The 14,866-nt window shown below is 41.8% G+C and overlaps 1 protein-coding gene across 3 annotated transcripts in view; it reads left to right on the top strand.

The window, feature by feature from the left end:
- Window positions 1–293: 293 nt before the first annotated feature.
- tmx3b (thioredoxin related transmembrane protein 3b) overlaps window positions 294–14,866 on the top strand; it is a 79,823-nt gene continuing 65,250 nt past the window's right edge. For 2 of the 3 annotated variants that reach the window (XM_077554795.1, XM_077554796.1), the window contains exons 1-12: window positions 316–387; window positions 655–709; window positions 935–974; window positions 1,699–1,822; window positions 1,892–1,937; window positions 3,676–3,756; window positions 4,313–4,412; window positions 5,591–5,668; window positions 5,960–6,026; window positions 11,481–11,579; window positions 14,335–14,392; window positions 14,494–14,547. In XM_077554795.1, coding sequence (XP_077410921.1) covers window positions 354–387; window positions 655–709; window positions 935–974; window positions 1,699–1,822; window positions 1,892–1,937; window positions 3,676–3,756; window positions 4,313–4,412; window positions 5,591–5,668; window positions 5,960–6,026; window positions 11,481–11,579; window positions 14,335–14,392; window positions 14,494–14,547 — 836 coding nt within the window. In that variant the 5' untranslated portion in view covers window positions 316–353. Of the gene's footprint in view, window positions 388–654; window positions 710–934; window positions 975–1,698; window positions 1,823–1,891; window positions 1,938–3,675; window positions 3,757–4,312; window positions 4,413–5,590; window positions 5,669–5,959; window positions 6,027–11,480; window positions 11,580–14,334; window positions 14,393–14,493; window positions 14,548–14,866 lie in introns of all 3 variants that reach the window. The other variant, XM_077554794.1, reaches the window with a different exon arrangement.

Here is a 14,866-nt window from a genome sequence, read left to right as displayed (position 1 = left end):
CAAATTCAAGCTGTAAAATACAGCCACCACCATTTTAGCAGATGTATATTTATTTCATTTGATCAGTTCCAGATTAATGTGAAAAGCTTTCACTGTTAAGTTACTACATATTCAAAGCAAAAATGTTAATTTTATGAAAATGAACATTAAAAAAACAATTTTAAAGAATTGGACGTAAATTGGGAAATGCGACGTTACAAAAAAAAAAAGGTAAACATTTTATTTTTATGTGCGGCCACGCGCAAGCGCAGAGCAGCTCCATCTTTTTTTCAATTTGTGACGTCACCACGCGCATGCGTAGAACGACTCCATTTAGCCGCTGTATTTCCGGCTTGCTGTTTCCAATCGAAGCGATGGCAGGACTGAAAGCTTCCCTGTTCTATGGAGGTACGTTCGCTCTTTTAACGTATTCTTTTCCTTTAAACCCCTTCGCGTGTGTGACCGCAACCTGCTCTCGGCTGAAAAGCGGCTCTTGTTGAACGTGTGGGTACGAAATGATGCCGATGGTGATGCTAGCTTCTTTAGCCTGGGTGGTGATGCTTTCCTGCATTCAGGAGGTTTGCCACCAGGATGGGAGGAGCTGCCGTTAAATTTTCTAACTCATATACAAAAAAACTGTTATATGATTTTTATCTGTCTTATTCCTCACTGCAGTTCTTGCCTTTATGAATTCGGAAGTTCTTGCCTTTGTGGAGGATCTTGACGACACGTAAGTGAAATTATTGAATTTTAGAGGAGATTTTGTGTGTGTGTGTTTACATGACTAAATGTAATTACAAGCATTTATTTCCTGGATGTTTTTAAATTGGCTTTCTATATAGTACATTTTCAATAAAGTAAGCTCTAACTTTCAAGTATAAGGTTAACTTATTGTTTTCATTCTTTGTAATTTTGGGTAATATTTGATAATAGCAAGGTGTTTGCTTTACTGCAGATTTAAAGAGACTCGAGTGAATGACATCTGGCTGGTTGATGTAAGTTCCAACGCACGCACACACACATCCATGCACAAGCAACTCCATGCCAGGCCGGATGCCACCGGGCTCATCTCTGGCGGAAGTAGCGGCGTGGCCTGGTTGAAATGGCTGGCGGGGCTGAACGGAGGGTTATATTGTGTTTGTGATCACGTCAATGACAAGCCATGCATGGAGGGCAAAGCCTGGGGGGCTTAAGTTACAGTCACAGTCTCTTTTGGGTCTACAGAAATGATGGAAACGCATCTAATGCGAGCAGTAGTGTGAAGTTTGGGATGAAGCCGTCCTAAAAACACTCAAGTGGAATTGGAAACAATATGAAAAAAGTCTTCCTTTGGTTAAAGTATGGGCAAAATGCTTCTTGAAAATGGAAATGGAAAACCGGGTCTTTTTAAATGGCCAAATATTTTCAGACATACCTCTTAATTTTATAGCAATTTTTTAAATTTAGCATGTCCTGCACACTGCTATGCTAACAGTGTGTGTAATCATTGGTTCAGTGATACCAAATAGATTTTCTTTTCACATGGGTTTGTTGTCCTTGATCAAATGAGTTATTTTGATCATGTGTATTCTATTTTCTTGATTTAAAAAAAAGAAGTTCTTACTTGGAAAAACAGTTCATGTTAAAATCACCCCGAAGTTTGAGCATGATCTCGCAGCGTCTGATTGGCTAATGGTGGTCCGGAACATGTTGTCACTTTTGTAAATGCGTTGCCTTCAGTTCTACGCGCCGTGGTGCGGCTACTGTAAAAAACTGGAGCCGGTATGGCACGACGTGGGCGCCGAGTTGAAGCTCTCCGGGTCGCCGGTCCGCGTCGGCAAGATGGACGCCACCGCTTACTCGGGTGAGTCACCGTCTTCAAGTAGCGATAAACTAAACGGAAGAGTCTTCTGATTGTTCTTTTCTTTGGTAGGAATGGCCTCAGAGTTTGGCGTTCGCGGTTACCCCACAATAAAACTGTAAGTGAATAATGCTATTTGGAATCATGATGTATTGGGAGGGGAAAAAAAGATCAATAACCTAAATGATCCTTTTTATCGTCTGTCTGTGAAACTGGTCAAAAAACGATATCATAACGGGTTTGAAGCTAAGAACACTGTTTATTTTGAGTGGTGTACAAGATGAGATCAGGTCTAAGGGTAAAAAAACAAACAAAGCCCAAATCCATTTCATAGCTGAGGTGTGATAATCGAATCTTTTAAACTCCATATTTAGTAGCTGATCCTCCAACCCTCAAAGAGGTTTTGGTTGGTAAAGCAAGACCTAGAATTGAGGCTCCAGCTCTACAAGGTATAATAAACCTTTTGGGGAATTTGTCACGTTCAAGTAGCTAGCTAGCTAGCTAGCACATCTGTTGGGTTTGATTTGGAGTTTGCATGTACTTCAGCTTTCTTCCATTATATATATATTTTCACCAAAATGAGACTGAGAAAGGGTTATTGATGGCAAAATGATAATATATTTCAAGGGGGTGGACAAGACGGTATAAAATTAGGAACCATTTTGGACAGATTAGACCTTCTTCCACATCCAGCAGTAAAGGCTAATAAATATACAGAATATACATTTTTCTAGTTGTTGTGAAAGCATTTATGCTCTTCAGTGAAGGAGGTAATAATGTCCAGAATTAGGTTGGTCATTATTTCCTATTTCAATCCAAACCCAGCACTAGCTGCTTTGATATTTATTTTCCCTCATTCCTCTCCAAGCGTTCCTTTTCAAATTTCCCTGCGCACTCAGTGCCTTTGGTGAAGTTTGTCCTGGGTTCCTCTCGAGTCTTTCCCCCTGGAGGCCGTCGGGTCTGTAGAGACGCGTCCTTCAGGATGGAGCGCAACACACTGTGCCGTGCCGTGCCGTGCTGCTGCTGCTGAGGGCCTGCGGCGTAATCAAGACAAACCTTACTCACAACACGTTCCCTTCATTCTAATACCGCGACACCCCCACATGCGTTTAATCACAAGCGACAATGTTCGCATGAAATTAGCTTTTTCGGCTTGAGGTATTAAAGTGCAGTTCATGTGTAAAAGGTATTTCTTACGTAAAGTTAGCGCAGTAGGGCTTTTATTGTGCTCCTTTGGGGGAAGTGCCGTTTCGAGTAGGCCCCCGCCCCCGCACGCGCCAACCACCTGATTGAACCTTTTCCCCACAGCCCCCGAGAGCATTAAGCCCTGTGGGCTGATGCAACCGCAGCCAAACAAACTCCACAGCACGGTGCTCTTTTTAGCTCATGTGCTCCAGTTAAATGCAGGTTTAAAAAAAAAAAGAGAAAAATCACAATAAAAATGAAATTAAATTGAAAGATTACCGATATAATTAAAATAATTGAGATTTAGTCATGTAAAAAAAAAAGTTAGGTGCAAATGATTATTTTACAAAAAATATTTAACATATTTTGCAGAGGTGTAAATGTCCTGTGAATATGAAAATGTTGTATTCTAATATTTTTGCTGAAATAGAATGATTTATTTTATGATTATTAGTGTTTTATTATTTTAGGTCTACCAGTCAGATTGTTTCCTTTTATGAGGACAAATTCTGGCTTTTTTTTTTGCCTTGTTTAAACAAACTGCAACGTTTTTATCAAATCTTTATGGGTCAAAGTTAGGGTCCCAATTTTTTTTGGGGGACCCATTGCATCTGGATCAACAATACCTGCTGCTTACTTGACCAAACGATGGAATTGTGTCCTCCTTACAGATTGAAAAGTGACCTAGCCTACAATTACAAAGGTCCAAGGACAAAAGACGACATTGTGGAATTTGCCAATCGGGTGGCGGGGTGAGTGCTGAAGCGCCGTATGGAATGCCGTCATGACTTCCCACATTTACAAGTAGGTAACGACCAATCGTGACTCACCAGCCATGATTGGTTGTTACCTACTTCCTCAGCACAGATGATGTCATCTTCAGTCGACAGCAAGTGGAAAAATTGGTTTTAATTGTACATGAAAAATAATGACGATATCAAATTATTTCTGGACAAAATATGAGCTTTTTACTGCTGAAAATGGCTCAATGAGTCAAGTATCCCTTTTTAAGTTGAATCTGTTGAAAGTGGTTGCAAATCACCACTGGGGGGCGCCACAACCTCACAATGCAAATTCACCCACTGGCCACAACATTAGGGCCACTTGCTGTGCTCTAATACTGTACAAACAGTTCTGATATTCAAATTTGGACCAGAATGAACAGTTAACCACAGTATTAGATGCAGCTCTGAGAATGATACAATTCTGGCAACATTTTAGATGCAGCTCTTTTCTCGTTAGCTGGTGTACCTAATGTTGTGGGCACCTGTTGTTGACACCACGAATACCTGGATGACCTTTTCGCAGGCCGGCCGTTCGAGCCCTTCCGAGCAGGCAGATGTTCGAGCATATGATGAAGCGCCACGACGTCCTGTTTGTTTATGTCGGTGGCGAGTCGCCCCTCAAAGTAAGTGCTTGTCACTAGTGTTCATTTTATCAGCCATTTTTAAAATTTAGTCTGTTTTAATTCTAATTTCATTCACACTTGTTAGTTTTTATCATAGTCACCCTCATTCCATTTTTATTTAATCACCTACGACTATAAGTAAAGGATTTTTGTCTTTATTTTAGTCCAAGAAAACTATTTTATTCGTCGAGTTTTAGTCAGGACAGTCATTTTGCCCTGTTACATTTTTTTTTTGTCAGCCGATAATATTGAACATTTCCATCTAATCTAAAACTACTTGTCATAAAAAAATTGTCCTCATCTTTTTGATTTATGACAACGTCATACACATTTACCATATATCAACAAGTGGCTATTATGACTCCATGCTCCAAGTTAGTAAGTTAGCTAGCGTTAGTTAGCGGTCGGATTAACATAGTTTGAATCAGAGGCGGTAAATCCAGGTTCAGAAAGTAAAAACTCTGCCACAGTTTGGCTTTAGCCCCAGGTGCTAGTTAGCTAGCTCTCTAGCTAGCTAACTCCCTAGCAGGTAAACGAGCACCAGGGAGGGAGCTAGCCAGCTAGCACCTGAAAGTAAAAACCCTGCCACAATTTGGCTTTATCTCCTGATGATAGCTAGCTAGCTAGCTCCCTAGCCAGCACCCTTGTTGCTCATTTACCTGCTAGAGAGCTAGCTAGATAGCTAGCTAGCATCAGGGGCCAAACTGTGGCAGGATTTTTACTTTCTGGACCTGGATTTGCCACTTCTGGTTTGAACGTTAACTTATAGCTGTTGCATTAATGTTGACGTTGCACTTGCTAGCGGCAAATTTGAAAGGGGGCGTGTCACTGCATTAGTGACAGGTTAGCAGAGACAGGATTTTACAAAATGATCATTTTCATCTGGTCTTTGTTGGTGAACTAAAATGTCCATAGATTTTAGTCCAGTCTTTATTAAGTGAGCTAATTTTTCGTCTCGTCTTTATAAGTTGATGAAAATGCGTACTCATTTAGTCCCAATGATGGTTTATTAATGGGGCTTTTAGTCTAGTCAAGTCTAGTTTTCGTCCGGTGGAAAATGTGTGTCGATGAAAATATTTTTACTTTGTTTTTGTTAACAAAATTAACACTACCCGTCACCGAAATGTTTTTGCATGAAATGTAAAAATGCCATATTTTTTTTTGCATTGTCTTGGCAGGAGAAATACAACGACGTGGCCACCGAGCTCATCGTCTTTACTTACTTCTTTTCTACCTCGGAGGACGTCCTGCCAGAGGTGACAAATGACCAAAAGATTGAACTATTATGTCACCCAAGCTTTGATCAATACATTCACATTTGCATTGATAGTAAATATATGGGCATGCCTTTAAGTGACATTTCATCATCCGTGTGATATGCAAATTCATCATCTTGTCCAGTGAAGCTTGAAATCAGTGAAATGTGCTTAGCGTGGTTGTTTGTCACTCTGCTTTTTCAAAACATACCTCAGCGTTGCTATCCTCTTTAACATTCTCTGCGCGTAAACCGTCTTTTAAAGGAGACATTTTTTTTTTGGTGTTTTCAGTCTGTAACCTTGCCGGAGCTGCCTGCGGTTATCGTGTTCAAAGATGGCACCTACTTCACCTACGACGGTGAGTGCTGATCCCCGAACGGTGTCGTCTGCTGTTCTGTCGAGCCGGCGCCCGCCCCTCGCCTGCTCTCCTTGAACCGTGCTCCTCTTTCATCTTTCGTCGCCGTGCGGCGAAGCCTGGAGCCGCGTCCCGGCGGTTTTCTCCCCGGGCGCACCCGCATAGCAACCCGGCGTGGGAGACCGCAGCGCTTGTTGCGTAGGCGCTTGCCGAGCCGCAAATTAAATGTGACGCGGGCGAGGTCGGGGAAAGGAGATTGCAACTTTCCCGGTGCCCGGTTTTGAAGCGGCAAACCGCAACAGTGTCATTTCACCACATTGCTTTAATGGCCACTTGTGTTGTGGGGCCGCTTTGGGTTGTCGCCGCCAGGCCGAATTTTACAGTGTCAGTGCCAATGTCCATCTCCGCCTCCGTTTGTTGGTTTCTCTCTCGGCAATCAGGCTCCGAACAGCAACGCGACTCACCCTGCAGGTTTTTAGTTCTGGGATGTCCTTCACTCTAGATAAAAACTGGCTCGAGGTGGCAAATTAATAAAGACAAAGTTTGCGTTGGATTTGCACCACAACCCGTTTAGACAGAAGACTATCGCGGCTAGAGTTGGTTGCACCCTGGTTCACCCTGGTTGCTGGCAGGGAGTCGCTCACTTAAAGCAAGTTTCTACTTCTATAAAGTCAAATCGGACCGTTTCGTCCATACCGAACCCGTTAAAGCATCCGTCATGGTCCTCGGACAGAAGAAGAGTGAGCACAATGTTAGAAGCACACAAAATACACGGATAAAGAGGAATTCAATGAATTTTTATTTAATTTCACTCTTTAAAAAAAAAAAAAAGGAATGAAAAGGGGACAGAAAGAAGTAAAACTTGTGATGTCTGCCCCTGATCAACACAAAATGAATGGCAGCAAGCAGTCAAGACGTTTTCAATGTAACAATTTTACAAATTAGCTCAAAAGCATTATTTCGTGCTATATCTATTTTTTATTTTAGTAATTGTGCTTTTACATATTTTTTTAAAAATACAGATAGACTGAGATGAGTTGGTTTTACAATCCAGATTAGTCCACAAACTGACACTTTTAATTGAAATATATCGTTTTTTTTTTTTTGTTCTGTTCTTTGTTTAGGTTGGGAACAAATATCAATTCCTCTGAATTTCTACTCACTTCCCCCTTTTTTAATCTGATTTGCGTGTTCATTGGTAACATTTCATGATGGGCTTCATACATTTATTTTAAGGCGGCGACACTCCATCAATCAATTTATTACATTTGAAAGTTTTTAGTTGTATGAATATTGGATTAGTGTGATCTCTGTATCCGCATCCGAAAACAACTCGACAAGCACATTTCTGTAGAAGAAAGATGGGTTCGGTAAAGGGTTTGCCAGCAAACCCCCCCACACTTCAATGCGTCTCTTGCCAAGGTTTGGCCCTAAATTTTGTCCATACTGTATTATTAACACCACATACACTTTTATCTGTGTTAGTTTTGCAGCCCGTCTAGGCAGCAGACCGACAAGCAGTCGTGCACTTGAAGCTTTTCAAGGTCTCGCAACTCGGCGTCTTCTTTCACACCAAACCCATCCAAGCGGGTCTTCATGGACATTGAACCGAAAAATAACTAGAAAGGTTGAGGCAAAAAAGGCCCGAGAGTCAGGGGTTCTACGGGGTTGTAGCAGATGTTTGCCTCTCCTGTCTGTATTGCCACATACCCCTTTTCTGCGTAAAAGGGGCCGTTTTTAGATTTGCACCGCAGCCACGGGGGCCACGCTTTACTCGTCTATATTGTGACTATAAAAGCCTTGTTGTTGATACGATGGTTAAAGTGAACGGAAATTCCAGACAGTCGCCAACATTCTATTCCTTTTACACGACACACACGCAAACCTTCCTTTTCAACTGCATTGTCGCCGCACTGAGGCTGACAATTCCTAGAAAACGCAACCCAGATCGCCTCCTCCTCCTCCTCTCGTATCCGAGGCACTGCTCTCATTCTTGCGAGTATGAAGTGCCGAGCCACCTCCGTCTAAATCCGTCCTCTCGTTTTGCGCGAATAATTCCGCGGCGCCTCGTTGTTTAGGTTTCACAGCTTTAGCGCACATCACAAGCCGCATCATCTCACCCCCTCCCCCCCCCCCCTTTCCTGAAGCCTGCTGTTAAAATAAGAGTAGAGCGCCGAGGCTCATGCATATTTAATTTCCCACAATCCTTCACGCTACAGAAGCTGTTGCTCGGCAGGGTTTGATCAGCAGCCGGACGACGACACGTCTGAAGGGTGTAATGAGCGAGAAGGTCGGCCCGGATGCGACTCGGAGGAGGCCGCGCTTCGCCGTCAGACCGTCCTAGTTATCGCTGGGCTTAAAGTCTCTCCGCTAATCTCTCTCCTGTTTGACTTGGCCGCTCCTCCTATGGGAGCGTACAAAACGCAGCCAGCTGTGAGGCGGAATTAGTTTGCATACATTTACGGCGGGCACTTAAGCGACGGGCCGCCTAACGCGCCGTGACAGCGATGACAAGACGCCACCGCGCCTCTGAAGATGATAACGCGCCGGATCTGAGTCAGTGAAGATGATGAGGCCTGCGTTGAAAGCGCTGCGATTGGTTAAAAGTATTTATAACGTGTCAAATTAAGGGCTGCTGTGTTGTCAGTTAGTTAGAATGCAAAACACTAATCCAGTGTTTCACCATCTGCTGTAGAAAACGCACCCACCTCAAAAGAAACTTTTAATACATAGAAAACAAATTTTTTTTACTCAACTTTCTTTATATATTTTTTCAAATTTTTTTGGAATGTTTTTCCTTTTATATTTATATATATATATCTATCATGACAGACTGTTGTTTCCTTTGTCTAAAATATTTAATATTTAAAATACCTTGACTTTTTTTAAATTGTACTAGAAATACAGACAGGGGGAAAAAAAAATTGAATTGGTTAAATATTGATATGAATAATAGAAACAATATCAATCTAAATAAAAAAAATCATTCTTAAATTTATTATTTTAAATGTTTGTTGTATTTTATTGAGGAAATAAAATACTAGTAAATTGCATTATATTTGTATTATACTGTAGTATTATAAATATTTTAGCGGGTGATTCAAATTTTTAATCATAATTAATCGCATGATTTCAACCGTTAACATAAAAAAACAAAACAAAACTATTTTAGTCATTGATAAAGTAATTTCATAATAATTCACAGAATTTATTTAAAATTAAATAGATGTACTGTACTGTAAAAAAAATGAGTTGTGTTGAGGTCATTTTTCTGCCACTAGGTTGCATAATTGCATTTGTAAAACACTGGTGACAGCTCAGTGCGTTTTTCTTTTCGTATTAAGAGCCATCTCATCTTTAACTTAAAGTAACGTGTGAAATTCTGCACATTTTTACCAATGTAAAATACAACTTGACCACAAATATATGCATTATTATTACATTTATTACTGCTAAATCAGTATAGGCTTCCCAAATCAGGGGTGTTAAAAAAAATTGTGGCGTTAAAGGAGCTTTAAATTAACTCAAAATGAATGCACTAATTTTGGCACCCCTTTTTGAATTACAAAGCGCTTAACAACAATCAGCTCACAGCTTTGAATAATTATTGCACAAGATGTGACAGTTTGCTTCCTCGTAGCCTCTGCCGAGTCTGGATCGGTGGCATTCGGCCTCCGGGGGTCTTGCGTCCCATTAACCTTCCTCCTTGAATATGTCCAAAAATATATGAATTCTGAACTCTGAATGCAGGCTGCATGGAGACGTTCGAGAACGCCGTTTGAGAGCGGCTCAAATGTGTTTCAAGGTGAAGCAGATGCCGCGGAGGTGGGAGGGAGGGAGGGAGGGGTGGGCGGGCCGCCGTTTAGCGGGGGCTTTCAGCTCGCTCTGGGGGGAGGAAGCGCGTCTGCCTTGTAAAGTCAGAACATCTGCGGAAAGAATGCGCTGGAGTCGACTCAGCAGCTTTCGCACACAAACGCAGCGTTCATATCCGCGCCGACGATGACCTTGCGTTTGTTGCAAATCAAGCTTTTCAAGCATCGTGTTCGCGTTCGGGCCTTCCGGCGAGGCTCCCCCCCGCCTCGCTTAAAAAGCGTGTCAAAGTCGTTGCCCATCTTGTAATTACTCTCACGGTGGCCGTGAGGTTATGATAACTTATTAGGGTGTCATAATGAGGTCCCCGTCGCCCTTTTGACGCGCATAATGAGCGTCCCATGAGCGCTTTTTTTCAGATGTTCCCCTACTATTTTTATCCAGGGGAGCGCCATCAGCTCCACATGTGGCCACCAGATGTGCGAGTGGCAACATGCGGCGTACACACCAAAAGCCTTTTTTTTTTCCACTGCGTTCTCCTTATTTTCCACAGCGCCTCCGAGTTGAAATAAACGTCTCCCTTTCATGCGTTTTCAGCTCAAACACGAGCTGGCGATAGCGTCTCAGGCTACATTGATTGCAAGATTGCAAAATGACATTTAGACATTTTACAAATAGTCAAAGAGCGCAATTTAGTGTCTGAGACGGGAAAAAAAATTGAATTGGTTAAATATTGATATGAATAATGGAAACAATATCAATCTAAATAAAAAAAATCCTTCTTAAATTTATTATTTTAAATGTTTGTTGTATTTTATTGAGGAAATAAAATACTGCAGTAAATTACATCATATTTGTATTATACTGTAGTATTATAAATATTTTAACGGGTGATTCAAATTTTTAATCATAATTAATGACTTTAACCGTTAACTCTTTGACTGCCAAAAACGTTAAATAACGTTTAGTAAAATTCTATGGTGGAGTGCCAAAGACGTTAAAAGACGTTTGTTTCAAAACAGAGGTGAAACTAACCATTTTCTATTGTTGATTACTGAAAAACGGAATAAGGTAGACACAAACTTTTTTTTTCTGATGAAAGATGAGAGTCCAATCTTTCATTTGGTAGTATGTGTGTTTCCATAGTCCAAACACATAATTTTCTGTGGACCTTGAAAGATCAGTCAAAAATGCTTAAATCGGCTGGCACCCATGGCATCCCTTTTCTGAAAACGTCTGGCAGTCAAAGAGTTAACATAAAAGTAAAAAAAAAAAAAATATTAGAAATATGGCTGCATCTTTTAGTCATTGATACAGTAATTTCATAATAATTCCTAAAATTGATTTAAAATTAAATAGATGTACTGTAAAAAATGAGTGTTAATGAATTGTGTTGAGGTCATTTTTCTGCCACTAGATGGCATAATTGCATTTGTAAAACACTGATTTGATTGCAAGATTACAAAATGACATTTAGACACTGACAGGAAGTGAAAAGTACAGACAACGACGTAAGACACTGATCGTGTTACTGATGACTCAACAATGCATTCATATCATCATGTGACACTTTATTTCTATAAATCTCTGCAAATTTTGTTTTAACACGCTATATTATTAAACATGGTTGTGTATTCTGTGTTCCAGAGTACGCAGATGGCAGCCTGACCAGTTGGGTCAACAGGGAGCGCTTCCCAGGGTACCTGCAGATCGATGGCTTCACATTGTATGAACTTGGAGAAACAGGTACAAGAATTCCTTGTTTGTCACGGGGGTCACGTTTAGGCCACTCCCACAATACATGAAATCTGCGTCTGAAGTTGCGATGATATTTTGAAGCTTCACGCAGATAGCGAGTTGGCCGGCTACTAAAGTGGAAGTCAACCTTCAACATTTCTTGACAATAATATGTCATATGCGACCTCACAAGTCTAAACATGACATTCTGATTAATATTACATTTGCGGAATTGGAGTCCAGCTATTTTTATTCATCTCAGGGGGGCGGCCATTTTGCCACTTGCTGTCGACTGAAGATGACATCAATGTTGCTCAGGTCTCAGGTGACAACCAATCACAGCTCAGCTTCAGAAAACAGGCGAGCTGTGATTGGTCGTTGCCTGAGCAACTGTGAAGTCATTTTCAGTCGACAGCAAGTGGCAAAATGGCCGCCGCCTGAAATGGATAAAGACGGCTGGATTTTGCTGCTTAACTCATTAACCAGAATACCATATTTAGACCAGTGTGGCTGCGTCGAACACATTATTGTCAATAATTGTTTTCTTGGGTTGACTTCCCCTTTAACTGGCTAAAGCGCTAGCCGCTCTTTGTGTGTGTGTGTGTGAGTGCTGGCGTAACTTCAAGCGATTGAAAGAGCACCAGCGGCTTTGTCCATCCTCTCCGCATGCTAACCAGGCTATCATGAGTCGACTAATAATGTTGGCATTGTTGTAGTTGTGTAACTTGCTGTCTTTTGCCACGCGAGTCTTTGGTAATAGTCTGTGTGGGGGAAAAATAATCAATGAAAAATATCCAATCTAAGTACAGCAAAAAAAAAATCAATGCATGAGCGTGCAGTGAGCCGCGATACACCGAGTGACGACTGTACTTTTTTCCTTCCCCAATTTATTCCCAATCATCACAGCCTCCGTTCTATCCGGCGGTGGTGTCGTTTAAGGACATTTCCTCCTCCTCAAATCCATAGCATGTTGCTCTACTTTGCAGACGCTCCCTCCCACAGGAAGTCTCCATCTTAGCGCGAGCAGCAGTTTCAAACGAGGCTGCGCGCCGTCTAATATTAGACGCAGCAGCAGCAGCATTTCGGCTTAATGTGCACCTTCCTGTGACGGGCGCTTTGATTTTGCCGCTTCCCTCACCTCGCCGGCCCCAACGAGCCGTCCCGCCACCCACACGCAAATGCCTTTTAATTAGACCCGCGCTGATTTAAAGATGGAGGCTTTGAAATAGTGGGTTAGATATCGGAGGAGTGTGACTTTTCTGTGTCGCCAGCGGAATAACGTTTTCCGCTCGGCGGCCTCCCTCAGTCAGCCACGTGACGTAACTCGGACTGACACAAAGCGGGGCGTCCATGTTTAAGTGCCCGTGTACCCGAGCCTGGCCGGTGGCCCGACCGTGTCCTTTTGGATCCCTTTTGAAGGGCGAGGACTGTCAAGCAACATCTTGAGAATATTCATTACAAGAAATAGTTGGGTATGACTTTCCATCAGTAATACAAATACAAACACCAAATTACCTTTAACAAGAACACGTTCTGTCGCTTGAGGAAAGTGATGAAAAAAAAAATTGAACAAAATTTTTCTGTTTTAAATATTGCCAGGGTCCCAAAAACGTATTTATACGTTTTCTTATATATATTTTTAAGCTAAAGCATACAGAAGGCTTTGATGCAGCCTCTAACCTGAAGAGGTTGCTTAAAGCAATGGTAGTTATTACAAAACGGCCAGCAGGTGGCAGCACAGTATAAGAGATCAACCAGGGCCATGTTGCAAAAAAGCTCTTTTCCCCAACAGATTTGTGAATAAAATGTTGAAACTCAGCTATATTCTAATGCTAATTGCTGCAAAACGGAAACAGATGGAAAGAAGAGACTCAAATCTTACTTTTGGTAGGTTCCATGTTTTTGTAGCAATAGAACACAATAATATGTGGGACTTGCAAAATCAATCAAAATTCAGTAAAACAGCCCGGGGGGGGGGGGTGAAGGGGGTTGCTTCAGTGAAAATGGCTGCGAGTGAATGATTTAAGCTAAGTTAATGCCTGTGAATGTGGGCAAGGCGAGCCACAGTCTATGCATGTTGTAAAAAATGTTTTAAATGAAGCATTACGACACCATATAGTTTTTATACAAGATGAATAAATAGACTAAAACATGTTGCAAGAATGTTAAACACCACAACCTTTTTGTTAGAATTTTTTTGGGGCCCGTGAAGCCCTTTCAGACTCTTTTGTGATTCAGGGCTATGTAAATAAATTTGTCTTTAGTACATGCACTGGATTAGAAACAAACAGGCAGGGCTTTAGGACAACGAGAAGCATGCATTTACATCATGATCTCATGCAGAACAAACAACGTGCCTCGGTTGTTCTCATTCTTTATTTCTTCTCACTACAGCTCCGTTTATACGACACGCTCGGGTTGAAGCCCTTACAAAAACAAAACAAACGCTTCTGCTTTGCTGCTAAAATGCCTCATTTAGCAATAAAACTGGCAGCACTACAAGTCACCACCAGGGGGCACTCCGGTCACAAGTGGCTGATGAAGGGGGTCCACGTTTTGTGTTTTCGCACGGATTGATCCTGTTTACATTGAAGGCCTGCAAGGATGTCGTAATCAATCTATCCGTTTTCGCCCAGCTAAATATTAACGAATAAGAATAAGGCTCACTTGAGCATCTTATCTCCCTCGCTGCTGTCCTCTCACCTGCACCCAGTGATTGCCTTTTGTAATCTAGCGGCCCCGCCCCCTTGTCTGCCCCCTTTAGGCAAACTGGTGGCGATTGCAATCATCGACGAGAAGGACCCCACAGACGAGAGTGGCAGGTACACTCGCACCTTTTTAAAGCTGTCCAATCAAGATAAGACCCGCCGACAATTTCAGGGCAGGTTTGCTCACAATCTCTTTTTTTTTTTTGTTTCCCCAGATTAAAAGTGTTGATTCAGACGGTTGCCAGGGAATACAGAGAGCACTTTAGCAGGTATGACATCCAATTTGTTGGTTTATTCAGGGACGGTGTTCCCCATTTTTCATTTTGTTTCAGTCAAGGAGGTAATGATGCGGCATGACTGCTCCCAAATATTGGTGCTCTTTTAGCTGTCACTCAAAATCTTTTTATTGTTCCCCTCCCTGCAATTCAATAGCAGGCCAGCATCATTCTTTTGTCCACGTAGCCTGAGGACCATCATTTTATTGGACACTTTCGACCAAGGGTGTCAAACTCCATTTTCTTTTTTTTCTTTTTTCCAGTGGCCACTTTCACCTAAATTTGATCTCAAGTGTGGTCTGTGGCCAAATTA

This window comes from Vanacampus margaritifer, chromosome 20, assembly GCF_051991255.1.
Source record: "Vanacampus margaritifer isolate UIUO_Vmar chromosome 20, RoL_Vmar_1.0, whole genome shotgun sequence".
NCBI classification, from domain to species: Eukaryota; Metazoa; Chordata; class Actinopteri; order Syngnathiformes; family Syngnathidae; genus Vanacampus; species Vanacampus margaritifer.
Note: the sequence above shows the minus strand (reverse complement) of the source record. Positions and strands in the feature narration are given on the sequence as shown.